We start from the raw sequence: 13,973 nt of genomic DNA, 5'->3' as shown, positions 1-13,973 counted from the left end.
TCTATTGAAGGGGTAGTTGAGATTTCACTCATTCACTGGCAGTGTAATTTACTCATTACTTGAAAAACATTTTTACCTTCTTAGTATGACACAGAATGGAGCCAGCGTGGTCCCTGTTAAGCCAGATTGCTCCGTTCTGCCTTATCATGACCATCTTGGCTCCCAATAGAGCAATTTTATCAATCTCAGTTCTATCTTCCATATTTCCTTGCGACCTTTCTCTTTTACATTTTCGTCAACTCTGCATTTGACTTATTTTTCTTTTACACCTACCTATATTAATGGGTAATTTACAGTAGCTAATTAAACTATCAGGATGTCTCTAGATAAATAATAACTTATTTATAGAGCACTCTTAATACAGACTATGTCGTTTAAAGTACTTTACAATAGGGTAAAGTGCGAACATGAAAATAAAAGACAAAAAGCTGTTGGTTAAAAGCAAGGTTAAATAAATAATTTTTGAGCTGGCATTGAAGCATCAACTGAGCCTGCAACCCTAGTTTCAGGTATTGAATTCCACAGTTTAGGAGCATTGTCAAAAAAGCTGACCTATCTTTTGAGGGAGATTGTTTAAATTTAAGAGGCTGGTGGAAGAAGACCTGAGAGCTTGAGCAGGATTATAGAACAGAAGTGATTCCATGATGTGCTATTGAGAGCTTTAAAAACAAGTAAGAGAACTTTAAAATCATTTCTAAAATATACAGGAAGCCAATGCAGAGTAGATAGGATGGGAGTGATATGCTCACTCATCCTGGTTTTAGTTAAATGTCTAGCTGCGGCATTCTGAATGAGTTGAAGTTTGTCAGTACATTGCTTTGGAAGGCCAGTAAAAGGTGCATTGCAGTACAAATAATCTGTTCTCGGGCTTCCAGCTGAGTACAGATATCGTTTACAATCTATGTTTTGATGACAAACTCTGCCACCTTCATCAGGGATGATGATTGGTTAGTCCACATCCAATCAGGTTTCCACTCTCCCATTTTGCTTACAATCAAATTCCAGTTCTTACTTGGAGCGAGACCTTCATCTTTGTTAAAATTTGTTGCCAGCTATTGCTGATTTCTACATGGAAGACTTTGGGTAGAGGGCTCTGAGTTCATCGTCCTTGCACCCCGAATGCTTCTTCAGATATGTCAATGACACCTTCGTAATGTGGCCTCATGGACTCCAGGCACTCCAGCAGTTCCACAAACATCTGAACAGCATACATTCAAGCATTCAGTTTACTATGGAGATGAAGAAGAATGGTTGCTTCCCATTCCTGGACATTCTAATATGATGGAAACGGGATGGTAGCTTCGGACATGGCATCTATCGGAGACCCACTCATATGGATTATTTCTCAACAGTAACAGCCACCATCATCTCCCAATGTAGAGTGGTTCTTTCTACTTTGATTAACCGTGCTAAAACGGTTTCAGACCCGGAGAGTCTTCCTGAGGAAATAAGACGATTACGCACGACATTCCTACAGAATGATTACAAGGTGAAGGAAGTCAATTGGGCCTTTAAAAGGGCCAACGGAAAAAAATAGGAAACCAAACAATGAGGAGGAACCCGTCGATACCGTCTGTCTTCCCTATATTTCCACTGTTCCTAGAAGGATTGACAGGATCCTGAAGAAATGCCGGATGAATACCATCCACAAACCCGTAAGGAAGCTCAAATCACAGCTTATGCGGTTCAAAGATGACTTGGGACTCAGGACAGCTGGCACTTATAGGATTCCCTGTGAGTGCGGAGCAGCGTATATCAGCCAGCCGGGACACACGGTGGAAACCCGCATCAAGGAACATAGGGGATGTATCCATTTGTGTTACCGGGAGAAATCGGCAGTAGCAGAACATTGCATTTGCAATGGCCATAGGACTGACTTTGACAGCACTAAACTACTGTGCCACACCAATGGCTTTTGGGACCACCTGGTAAAGGAAGCCATTGAAATAAAATTAAAGGAAAAGAACTTTAACAGAGATGAAGATCTCGCTCTAAGTAGAATTGGAATTCGATTGTAAACAAGGTGGAAGAGTGGAAACCTTATTAAATGTGGATTAACCAATCAGGAGGGACGGCTATAGATGTATAAAGACCACCGGACTAGACATGCCCAGGCATCATCCCTGATGAAGGTGGCAGAGTTTGTCATGGAAACGTCGGTTATAATCAATACCTGTACCTGGCTGGAAGCCTGAGAAGAGTTTATACGTCATATACAGTGGGAAAGCACTGGATCCTTTTTTGTATTGCAATAATCTAGTCTATTCAATATAAAGGTGTGAATTAGTTTTTCAGCATCATTACATGGCAGAAATGGACGTACCTTTGCAGTATTTCTTAAGTGTAGAAATGCTGTTTTGGTCACTTTCTTTATGTGGGATTTAAAATAAAAATCTGAATCAAGCGTAACACCCAGGCTTGTTACTTCTGATTTTACAAGTTCCCAAATTTATCAAGATTTTTCTTTTCTTTTGGCTTTGGGACCAACCAAAAGTATTTCAGATTTAACTTCATTTAATTTTATGAAATTATTGCTCATCCGTTTACTTATTGCAGCCATACCAGAAGTCAGAGAAGATAAGGTGTTATCATCATCAGGCTCCACTGAGACATACAGTTGTGTGTTATTTGCATAACTGTGGAAATCAAGCTTAAGCTCCCTAATAATGTCTCCTAAGGGGAACATGTATCAGGAGAGGAGTAGGGGACCAAGACAGCTGTGGGAGAAACCCAGAGCACCTGGTGGAAACTCACGTGGTCACAGAAAGAAAATGCCAACTCCACATGGATGACATCCAAAGTTGCTGTTGAACTCAGGTCTCTGGAGCTGTGAGGCAGTAACAATAGCTATTATGACTCCTGAATAACACATAACAGGTCCAACAGTCTATTGAATGGTAGGATTTGTGTAAATCCTGTCTTCCAAGTTAATTTCATCATAAATCTTTCAGTTGGAAGATAAATTCTTCTCATACTGTCTGTTTGTGTAGAATTTAAGTACAGATGCTAGAGATGAGAAAAGAGTGTGTGCATTAACAAGTGTAATCTAGTCACTCCTTGTTGAATTTACCTGATTTTCCATAATATCATTACTTCATCAAAAAAGAATTTGCTATCCCTTGGCACTTGAAGGAACTGCTGCACTTGCCAGTTCAAATAAAAGCACACAGCAAGCAGTGAATGATATTATTGTATTTCTCGCCTGAACTGGTACTATTTAGACAGATTTTACTCATCTGTCCTTGACTAGTCTAAACTGTTACAAACTGACAATTCTGGAGATACCCAGCAGGTCAGGTAGCATCTGTGGAGAAGAAATTAAGTTAGCATTTCAAGAACTAGAAAGACTGATTTAAATATGTTTTAAGTTGTAGAAAAAGGAGAAAGGGCCAGTGAGAACAAAAGTAAATAGTGTAGAAGCAGAAGAGAGGTTTTGACAAAAATGATGGGGATGCTCTGAGAAAGGTGACAAGGCTTGTGAATATCTGAGGAGGTATTTGCCAGAGAAGATGAGCAACATGTGAAGTTAACTGAAGAGAAAAGAAAATAAAATGAAAACATAAGATAATAAGCTGGAACTGCTGATCATCTGAAATTGTTGAAATATCATTGGAAATCAAAAATGGCAGGGATGCAGAACTGAGTATTTCCAATGTTTTCTGCTCCACTTCATCTTTCCAGCATATGTAAGATTTTGCTTTTGAGCCAGCTGAGGCTTGTGCTTCTGGAAGATGTACTGACATTCAAATGGCGAAGAAGGTCAATGGATTTGGCTGTGATTCTCATAATTGAAAAGCATGCCAAAACTTGCTGCCTATTTAAGCATTCTAAAACTAGGCAAGGAGTGATCTCCATTGGAGAAATCACCCATGAGCAGATAATCAAGGTCTTCAGGAAAGCAGAAGATTAAAAGAAAGTGGGTGGGTGGTGGGGAAGAACTAAAAGCATAATGGAGCTAGTCTTTTTTTGTTTGACATTGGTAATGTTGCTTATTTTTTCTGTTGTGCAACATATCACAAATTAAAGCATTGCATTTCTGAGCTGATTGTTATAGATTTCTCTATTCCTTTCAGCACTCTTTCTCAAGTGAAGGATGTTGAGACTAATTGACACCTTCACATCAGTAGCATGATGAAACTAATTAAGAATGCAGAGATGGAGCCAGACTGCGCTGAGTGGCCCTGCTTTCTACACCTTATGTGAGCACCTACTTGACCTGGTTAGAGAGATCCTACCTCTTTAGTCTTCCACACCATGGTACCTAGCAATCTAAATGACTGGGAGTTAGATAACATGGGTCAATTCCACTGACTTCAAAATTTCTCTAATAGGTCATTGCAGCTGGCATATTTGGGAATTGAGGTTTGTCAGCAATGAGGCATTTAAAAAGTTACATCTAGTCGTTAGTAGAGATGGTTTTAAAAACTGTCAAAATTGCAGTAAATATTTAACAAATGTGTATAAATTTCAAAAAGTTGATTAAACACATAAAAGACTTTTGAGTAATTTTAACACTAAATTGAATCAAAATAATAAAAATAATCTTTCCTCTTGCCTCTTAATTCAAAGCCCTAGAATCCCCATTGCCAGTTGTAATTGGAACTTATATCAAAGCTTGGCAAAATTCTACCTGTTGTCAAATTTCTATGGTCTTTATAGTTTAACAGCATTCACTAGTAACCAATACGTACGTCAGCTGAATATTTCCCGTTTGGTGTAAAAACTCAAAACATTGAGTAGGTCAGGCAGCATCTGTGGAAAGAGAAACCTAATTAACATTTGATTTTGAAGAACTAAATGGTCCCTTTGGTGATCTCTTTCTCTTTCCACAAATGCTGTCTGATTTTTTTTCCTGAGCATTTTCTGTTTTTACCTCAGATTTTCAGCACCAGCAGTTTTTTTGATTTTCAGTTTCCATTTAGGTATTCTAGTGTTAAGACATTTTAAATACACCGCTTTTGCAGTGATTTCTGGCTATGTTTTTTACTTTATAGGTACAGCGCTGTGTGGAGATGGTGAGCAGGTCTAAAAAGCCACTCCTCTTCCTTGGAAGCCAAGTAACACTCCCACCTACACCAGTGAATAAAGTCCGGTAAGCTGGTATACATGTAACTAACTGGTATCCATGGGCTAACTTTGAATTTATCTTCCCCATTCCAGTTTAGTAACTCATTTGACATGTGAAAGATAAACATACACTCAGTGGCCACTTTATTAGGTCACCTGGGCACCTGCTCCTTAATGCAAATATTTAATCAATCAATAAAAGCATGCAGATATGGTCAAGAAGTTCAGTTGTTTTTAAGACTAATCATCAGAATGGGGAAGAAATGGGATCAAAGTGATTTTGACTGTGGAATGATTATTAGTGCCAGACAGGATGGATTGAGTATTACAGAAACTGCTGATCTCCACGCACAATAGTCTCTAGAGCAGGGGGTCCCCAACCTTTTTATGTCAGATCAATATCGTTAAGCAAGGGATCCATGGACCTCAGGCTGGGAACCCCTGCTCTAGAGTTTACAGAGAATGGTGTGAAAAACAAGAAACATTCAGTGAGTGACAATTCTTTGGGTGAAAACGGCTTGTTAATGAGAGAGGACAGAGGAGAATGGCCAAACTGGTTCAAGCTGACAAGAAGGCGACAGTAATGGCAATAACCATGTGTTACAACAGTGGTGTACAGAAGAGCATTTTTGAATGCACCACATGTTGGATCTTGAAGTGGATAAGTTACAGCAGCAGAAGACCTTGTGAGGTTCCCCTCCTGTACCTAATAAACTGGCCACTGAGTGTAAATGGGAGTGCTTAAGATGCTCTGCTGGTTGAAATTTGGCTATGCATGAAAGTGGTAGGTAGCTTTCATCTTCAGAAACTTGTTTAAATTTGCTGTCAGAGTGCTCTCTTCTAGTTGTACAAGTTGAAACATCACTCCCAATTTTGCATGAAAATAGATAAGACTTCTATAACTGAGGGAGGTCAAGCAGTACTTCAGAGGAAGGATCACATTTCTATCCTTAAGCACTGCAACCTATTGAGGACACATTTAAAAATAATATCCAAGTATTTTGCACACATATATCCAAAAATATGACGATTTCATGTAAATAGTAACAGCTTAGAACTTGGAATCATGCTTCAGCTGCTGTTGGTGCAAAAGAAGGCTCTGCATGCTATGACACGGTGTTGGAGAACAGGCAGCATTGTCAGATCAATGAAGACATTTAGTGGTGAAATTGCACAATTCATGGTCAACAGTTATTCAGTAACGCCTGATATAAAAATTTTCTAATTAGGTCAGCGTTGGAATCTCTAGCAATTCCCTGTTTCTTGGGAGGCATGTCTCGAGGAATGCTGGGAAGGGACAGTCCCATTCATATCCGACAGAACCGAAGGGGTGCTCTAAAACAAGCTGACTTGGTCATTCTTGCAGGTCAGTAATATCCTGGCTAAATGATAACTGAGATTTTCAACCATGTTGTCTCAACCACATCCTTAAATCTGAATGATAGGGCTTGAGGCTATTGTGGACATGTCACATCTCATATAGCACTTCACGTCATGGTAAACAGTAGAAATTAGTAATGGTACCAGCCACCCTGTTTACACATAATGCTGTGTGATGCATCTCTTTTTGCAAGCAACCTGGTTGGATTTGCCATTCTACTAGGTTCCGCGATTTCAGGCTTCTGTTGGCAAGGCTCTCTGAAATGTCTAAACACAGGTTAGGTGTTTTCTTATATGATGAGAACATGGGAGAGTTGGAGCTTATTGTACTTACCAGCAGGTTTTGCTGGAACTGTGAAGGTACCTCCAAGAGTGAACGATGAGTAAGCCTGAACAGTTGTGATGGGACCAAAAGTCGTTGACTTTAAAACAATAATCATTTTGTTGTTTCTATTTGATGTATGATGAAAGAGGGAAGGCCATTGAACCCTTCAATCCTGTCAAGTACTTTGTGATCTCTGCCAAGACTCCTTTCTTCTACCATGATTCCTTCACCCTTATTATCCTTGCCTAAGAAATCAATTGTAAATGGAAATATTTAATCAACCTGGCCTCAGTCAGTTTAAAACTTTCATATAAGTTCCTTTATTATTAGTAGCATTAAAATAGGATACCACAGAAACTAAACTGGCATTGTGCTAATTGGGCCTTTGGGGAAAATAATTGAGTTTATTTCTTTTCTTTTATACAGTGGGTCACTCCTAAGTATTTAGCTGATTATTGCCAGTGTCTCTGGAAAAGAATACGTATTTATTGGGGGAAATCTGTATTTAAAGTATGCAGTCCAGAAATGTATGGAATCATAACTACAGTAAAATTCTGGTATTAATCTTGCCTCCTATTGGTTGGGATTTTCTGTGGGGTTAATTTGCTTTCAGGTCAGTGATTACTGTTCCCCCCTTTCTGAAAGCTTTGTTTTGCTGAACTAGGTACTGTGTGTGATTTCCGCTGGTCCTATGGGCGCACCCTCTCTAGACACAGCAAGATAATCGCTGTCAACCGTGATCACTCACAGCTGCTAAAAAACTCTGATATCTTCTGGAAGCCTACACTTGCTGTGAAAGGTAAGTTGCGATGTTGCATAAAAAAATGAAGTGTTAGACCCTCACTTTCATCTCGTAGATTGAGCACCTCACATTCCTAAAGAAGTCTGTGAACCATGATGTGACTGGTCCAGTCGCTTGCCGATTTGGGTTAAGACTACCCGACGTTTGTGCCATTTTTATCTCATGCTTTCACATTATAGGGAAAATGCAGTTGGGAGAGGCTGTCCATTATTGAAGTCAATATCAAGTTTCCAATAACCCTTCTCAGAAATTTTTTTTACAAGGATATCTGATTATGGTTTGACTGACAGCCTTGCCTATTATTCCCATGGAAATAATATCTTTGGAGAAAAACATGAAGGTTATTGCCAGTGTTCAAATACTTTTCACTTCCATTGGAGAGAAAGTTTGATAAAGTGAAGGGCTATGAGTGTGGTAGATTCATGTAAGCAGAAAATATACTGCAAATACTTCATTGATCTGGCAGCATGTGTGGTGGTTTAAACATAAATTTGAAAGGTGTTGTGGGATGTGTTAGGGATGAGAGCCAAAATATTGGTTTCACCCCTTCTGTGATAATTCATGTTTATTGTTCCATGTTGAAAGCCCACATTTTGCAACACTGTGTGTCTGACAAGAGTGATCAGCGGTACTGGGGCTCCACAGGGGACTGTCTTGTCTCCCTTTCTCTTCACCATCTACACCTCGGACTTCAACTACTGCACAGAGTCTTGTCACCTTCAGAAGTTTTCGGATGACTCTGCCATAGTTGGATGCATCAGCAAAGGAGATGAGGCTGAGTACAGGGCTACGGTAGGAAACTTTGTCACATGGTGTGAGCAGAATTATCTGCAGCTTAATGTGAAAAAGACTAAGGAGCTGGTGGTAGACCTGAGGAGAGCTAAGGTACCGGTGACCCCTGTTTCCATCCAGGGGGTCAGTGTGGACATGGTGGAGGATTACAAATACCTGGGGATACGAATTGACAATAAACTGGACTGGTCAAAGAACACTGAGACTGTCTACAAGAAGGGTCAGAGCCGTCTCTATTTCCTGAGGAGACTGAGGTCCTTTAACATCCGCCCGACGATGCTGAGGATGTTCTACGAGTCTGTGGTGGCCAGCGCTATCATGTTTGCTGTTGTGTGCTGGGGCAACAGGCTGAGGGTAGCAGACACCAACAGAATCAACAGACTCATTCGTAAGGCCAGTGATGTTGTGGGGATGGAACTGGACTCTCTGACGGTGGTGTCTGAAAAGAGGATGCTGTCTAAGTTGCATGCCATCTTGGTCAATGTCTCCCATCCACTACATAATGTACTGGGTGGGCACAGGAGTACATTCAGCCAGAGACTCATTCCACCGAGATGCAGCACAGAGCGTCATAGGAAGTCATTCCTGCCTGTGGCCATCAAACTTTACATAGAACATAGAACATAGAATAGTACAGCACAGTACAGGCCCTTCGGCCCACAATGTTGTGCCGACCCTCAAACCCTGCCTCCCATACAAGCCCCCACCTTAGATTCCTCCATATGCCTGTCTAGTAGTCTCTTAAACTTCACTAGTATATCTGCCTCCACCACTGACTCAGGCAGTGCATTCCACGCACCAACCACTCTCTGAGTAAAAAACCTTCCTCTAATATCCCCCTTGAACTTCCCACCCCTTACCTTAAAGCCATGTCCTCTTGTATTGAGCAGTGGTGCCCTGGGGAAGAGGCGCTGGCTATTCACTCTATCTATTCCTCTTATTATCTTGTACACCTCTATCATGTCTCCTCTCATCCTCCTTCTCTCCAAAGAGTAAAGCCCTAGCTCCCTTAATCTCTGACCATAGTGCATACTTCCTAAACCAGGCAGCATCCTGGTAAATCTCCTCTGTATCCTTTCCAATGCTTCCACATCCTTCCTATAGTGAGGTGACCAGAGCTGGACACAGTACTCCAAGTGTGGCCTAACCAGAGTTTTATAGAGCTGCATCATTACATAGCGACTCTTAAACTCTATCCCTCGACTTATGAAAGCTAACACCCCATAAGCTTTCTTAACTACCCTATCCACCTGTAAGGCAACTTTCAGGGATCTGTGGACATGTACCCCCAGATCCCTCTGCTCCTCCACACTACCAAGTATCCTGCCATTTACTTTGTACTCTGCCTTGGAGTTTGTCCTTCCAAAGTGTACCACTTCACACTTCTCCGGGTTGAACTCCAACTGCCACTTCTCAGCCCACTTCTGCATCCTATCAATGTCTCTCTGCAATCTTTGACAATTCTCTACACTATCTACAACACCACCAATCTTTGTGTCGTCTGCAAACTTGCCAACCCACCCTTCTACCCCCACATCCAGGTCGTTAATAAAAATCACAAAAAGTAGAGGTCCCAGAACAGATCCTTGTGGAACACCACTAGTCACAATCCTCCAATCTGAATGTACTCCCTCCACCACGACCTTCTGCCTTCTGCAGGCAAGTCAATTCTGAATCCACTTGGCCAAACTTCCCTGGATCCCATGCCTTCTAACTTTCTGAATAAGCCTACTGTGTGGAACCTTGTCAAATGCCTTACTAAAATCCATATAGATCACATCCACTGCACTACCCTCATCTATAAGCCTGGTCACCTCCTCAAAGAACTCTATCAGGCTTGATAGACACGATCTGCCCTTCACAAAGCCATGCTGACTGTCCCTGATCAGACCATGATTCTCTAAATGCCTATAGATCCTATCTCTAAGAATCTTTTCCAACAGCTTTCCCACCACAGACGTAAGGCTCACTGGTCTATAATTACCTGGACTATCCCAACTACCTTTTTTGAACAAGGGAACAATATTCGCCTCCCTCCAATCCTCTGGTACCATTCCCGTGGACAACGAGGACATAAAGATCCTAGCCAGAGGCTCAGCAATCTCTTCTCTCGCCTCGTGGAGCAGCCTAGGGAATATTCCGTCAGACCCCGGGGACTTACCTGTCCTAATGTATTTTAACAACTCCAACACCTCCTCTCCCTTAATATCAGCATGCTCCAGAACATCAACCTCACTCATATTGTCCTCACCATCATCAAGTTCCCTCTCATTGGTGAATACTGAGGAGAAGTATTCATTTAGGACCTCGCTCACTTCCACAGCCTCCAGGCACATCTTCCCACCTTTATCTCTAATCGGTCCTACCTTCACTCCTGTCATCCTTCTTTTCTTCACATAATTGAAGAATGCCTTGGAGTTTTCCTTTACCCTACTCACCAAAGCCTTCTCATGCCCCCTTCTTGCTCTTCTCAGCCCCTTCTTAAGTTCCTTTCTTGCTTCCCTATATTCCTCAATAGACCCATCTGATCCTTGCTTCCTAAACCTCATGTATGCTGCCTTCTTCCTCCTGACTAGATTTTCCACCTCACTTGTCACCCATGGTTCCTTCACCCTACCATTCTTTATCTTCCTCACCGGGACAAATTTATCCCTTACATCCCGCAAGAGATCTCTAACATCGACCACATGTCCATAGTACATTTCCCTGCAAAAACATCATCCTAATTCACACCCGCAAGTTCTAGCCTTATAGCCTCATAATTTGCCTTTCCCCAATTAAAAATTTTCCTGTCCTCTTTGATTCTATCCTTTTCCATGATAATTATAAAGGCCAGGGAGCGGTGGTCACTGTCCCCCAGATGCTCACCCACTGAGAGATCTGTGACCTGACCCGGTTCATTACCTAGTACTAGATCTAGTATGGCATTCCCCCTGGTCGGCCTGTCCACATACTGTGACAGGAATCCATCCTGGACACACTTAACAAATTCTGCCCCATCTAAACCCTTAGAACTAATCAGGTGCCAATCAATATTAGGGAAGTTAAAGTCACCCATGATAACAACCCTGTTGTTTTTGCACCTTTCCAAAATCTGCCTCCGAATCTGCTCCTCTGTATCTCTGCTGCTACCAGAGGGCCTATAGAATACCCCCAGTAGAGTAACTGCTCCCTTCTTGTTCCTGACTTCCACCCATATTGACTCAAAAGAGGATCCTGCTACATTACCCACCCTTTCTGTAGCTGTAATAGTATCCCTGACCAGTAATGCCACCCCTCCTCCCCTTTTTCCGCCCTCTCTATCCCTTTTAAAGCACTGAAATCCAGGAATATTGAGATCCATTCCTGCCCTGGTGCCAGCCAAGTCTCTGTAATGGCCACTACATCATAATTCCATGTATGTATCCAAGCTCTCAGTTCGTCACCTTTGTTCCTGATGCTTCTTGCATTGAGGTACACACATTTCAGCCCTTCTACCTTACTGTCTTTACACTGTTTATTCTGCTTCTCTTTCCTCAAAGCCTCTCTGTATGTTAGATCTGGCTTTACTCCATGCACTTCTTTCACTGCTCTATCGCTCTGGGTCCCATCCCCCTCGCAAATTAGTTTAAACCCTCCCGAACCATGCTAGCAAACCTACCTGCAAGGATATTGTTCCCTCTCGAGTTCAGGTGCAACCCATCCAATCTGTACAGGTCCCACCTTCCCCAGAAGAGATCCCAATGATCTAAAAATCTAAAACCCTGCTCCCTGCACCAACTCCTCAGCCACGCATTCAACTGCCATCTCCTCCAATTCTTACCATCCCTGTCACGTAGCACTGGCAGCAATCCTGAGAACATCACCCTTGAGGTCCTGTTCTTCAGCCTTCTGCCTAATTCCCGAAACTCACACTTCAGGACCTCATCCCTCTTCCTGCCTATGTTGTTGGTCCCAACATGTATCACGACTTCTGGTTGCTTTCCCTCTCGTACCAGGATGTCGTGCACCCGGTCAGAGACATCCCGGACCCTGGCACCCGGGAGGCAACAAACCATGCGGGTGTCCTTCTCACGTCCACAAAATCTCCTGTCTGCTCCCCTGACTATAGAGTCTCCAATGACGACAGCTCTGCTCTTCTCCGTCCCACCCTTCTGCACCACAGGGTCAGACTCAGTGCCGGAGGCCCTGCCACCGTGGCTCACACCTGGTCAGTCGTCCCCGCCAACAGTACTGTAAACTTATTATTCAGGGGAATGGCTACAGGGGTGCTCTGCACTACCTGTCTGCTCACCTTCGCTTTCCATCCAACGACCTGCTTCCGGCAGCCTAGGTGTGACTACCTCCCTGTAGCTCTCATCTATGCTGCCTCATTCTCCCTTATGAGTCAAAGGAGCTGCTGCTCCAGATTCCTTACACGGTCTTCCAGATTGCCCAGCCGTATGCACTTCTGGCAGATGTGACTCTGCGGGAGAGGGACGTTCCCCCAAGACTGCCACATCTCACATGAGAGCCACATCACTGTCTCAGGAGACATTGTAAAAACTAACTGTGAGCTAGCTTGTCCTCCGCCTCTTCTCGTCGAAGCCTCTCGAGTCAAAGCCTCAAAGCTCCACTCCTTCACTGGCCCACTCACGCTCTGGCCGCTTCACTTGAGCTATCCCTCTATTTATCTGTTTGAGCTTGGAGGGTCAGACACCCTGAGCCAATAGGCTGGTCCTGGACTTATTCCATAATTTACTGGCATAATTTACATATTACTATTTAACTATTTATGGTTCTATTACTATTTATTATTTATGGTGCAACTGTAACAAAAACCAATTTCCCCTGGGATCAATAAAGTATGACTATGACTAATTCTTTTTTTTAATATAATTTTTATTGAGTTTTCAAAGTGAATACATGAAAAGATAATGTCTACCCTCCCCCCTCCCCTTAACCCTCCGCCCCGATATATACACCTACCTTAAAAAAAAAGAAAAGAAAGAAAGAAGGAAAAAGAACAACTGCCTGGGTATTGGAAGGTTTCCACATGCTCCATGGGATTCAAAATAAATTTAGTATATTTATTTATTACTTTCCCCAAGGGACCAAAGTCTTTATCATCGGAGCAACTAAATATGCCATCCTATCTTTTGTAAATAAGGGTGCCAAATATTCAAAAATATTTCATATTTATCTCTTAAATTATAAGTAATTTTTTCAAGTGGAATAGAACTAGCCATTTCATTGTTCCAATGATTCATACTTAAATACTAATCAGATTTCCAAGTAACTGCTGTAGCCTTCTTAGCTACTGCCAATGAAATTTTTATGAATTCTTTCTGATATTTATTCAATTTAAGTTTTGGTTTTATCCCTTCAATATCACCTAATAGAAATAATACAGGGTTATGTGGAAGTTAAGTTCCAGTAATTTGTTCCAATAAGACTCTTAAATTTATCCAAAAAGGTTGAACTTTAGAACAAGATCAAGTAGAATGTAAGAAAGTACCAATTTCTTGATTACACCGAAAGCATTGATCAGATAAATTTGAATTTAATCTATTTATTTTTTGTGGTGTAATATATAATTGGTGTAAAAAATTATATTGTACTAATCTAAGTCGAATGTTTATTGTATTT

General features: G+C 41.8%; 1 protein-coding gene across 2 annotated transcripts in view; it reads left to right on the top strand.

The window, feature by feature from the left end:
• Nucleotides 1-13,973, top strand: part of ilvbl (ilvB (bacterial acetolactate synthase)-like) — a 105,827-nt gene that overhangs the window by 52,787 nt on the left and 39,067 nt on the right. For both annotated transcript variants that reach the window (XM_072238407.1, XM_072238406.1), the window contains exons 7-9: nucleotides 4,995-5,092; nucleotides 6,297-6,433; nucleotides 7,437-7,571. In XM_072238407.1, coding sequence (XP_072094508.1) covers nucleotides 4,995-5,092; nucleotides 6,297-6,433; nucleotides 7,437-7,571 — 370 coding nt within the window. The remainder of the gene's footprint in view (nucleotides 1-4,994; nucleotides 5,093-6,296; nucleotides 6,434-7,436; nucleotides 7,572-13,973) is intronic.

The sequence above is a fragment of the Mobula birostris genome, chromosome 20 (genome assembly GCF_030028105.1).
Source record: "Mobula birostris isolate sMobBir1 chromosome 20, sMobBir1.hap1, whole genome shotgun sequence".
In the NCBI taxonomy this organism is placed as follows: Eukaryota; Metazoa; Chordata; class Chondrichthyes; order Myliobatiformes; family Myliobatidae; genus Mobula; species Mobula birostris.
The sequence above is the reverse complement of the archived record's forward strand: the minus strand, read 5'-3'. Positions and strand labels throughout refer to the sequence as shown.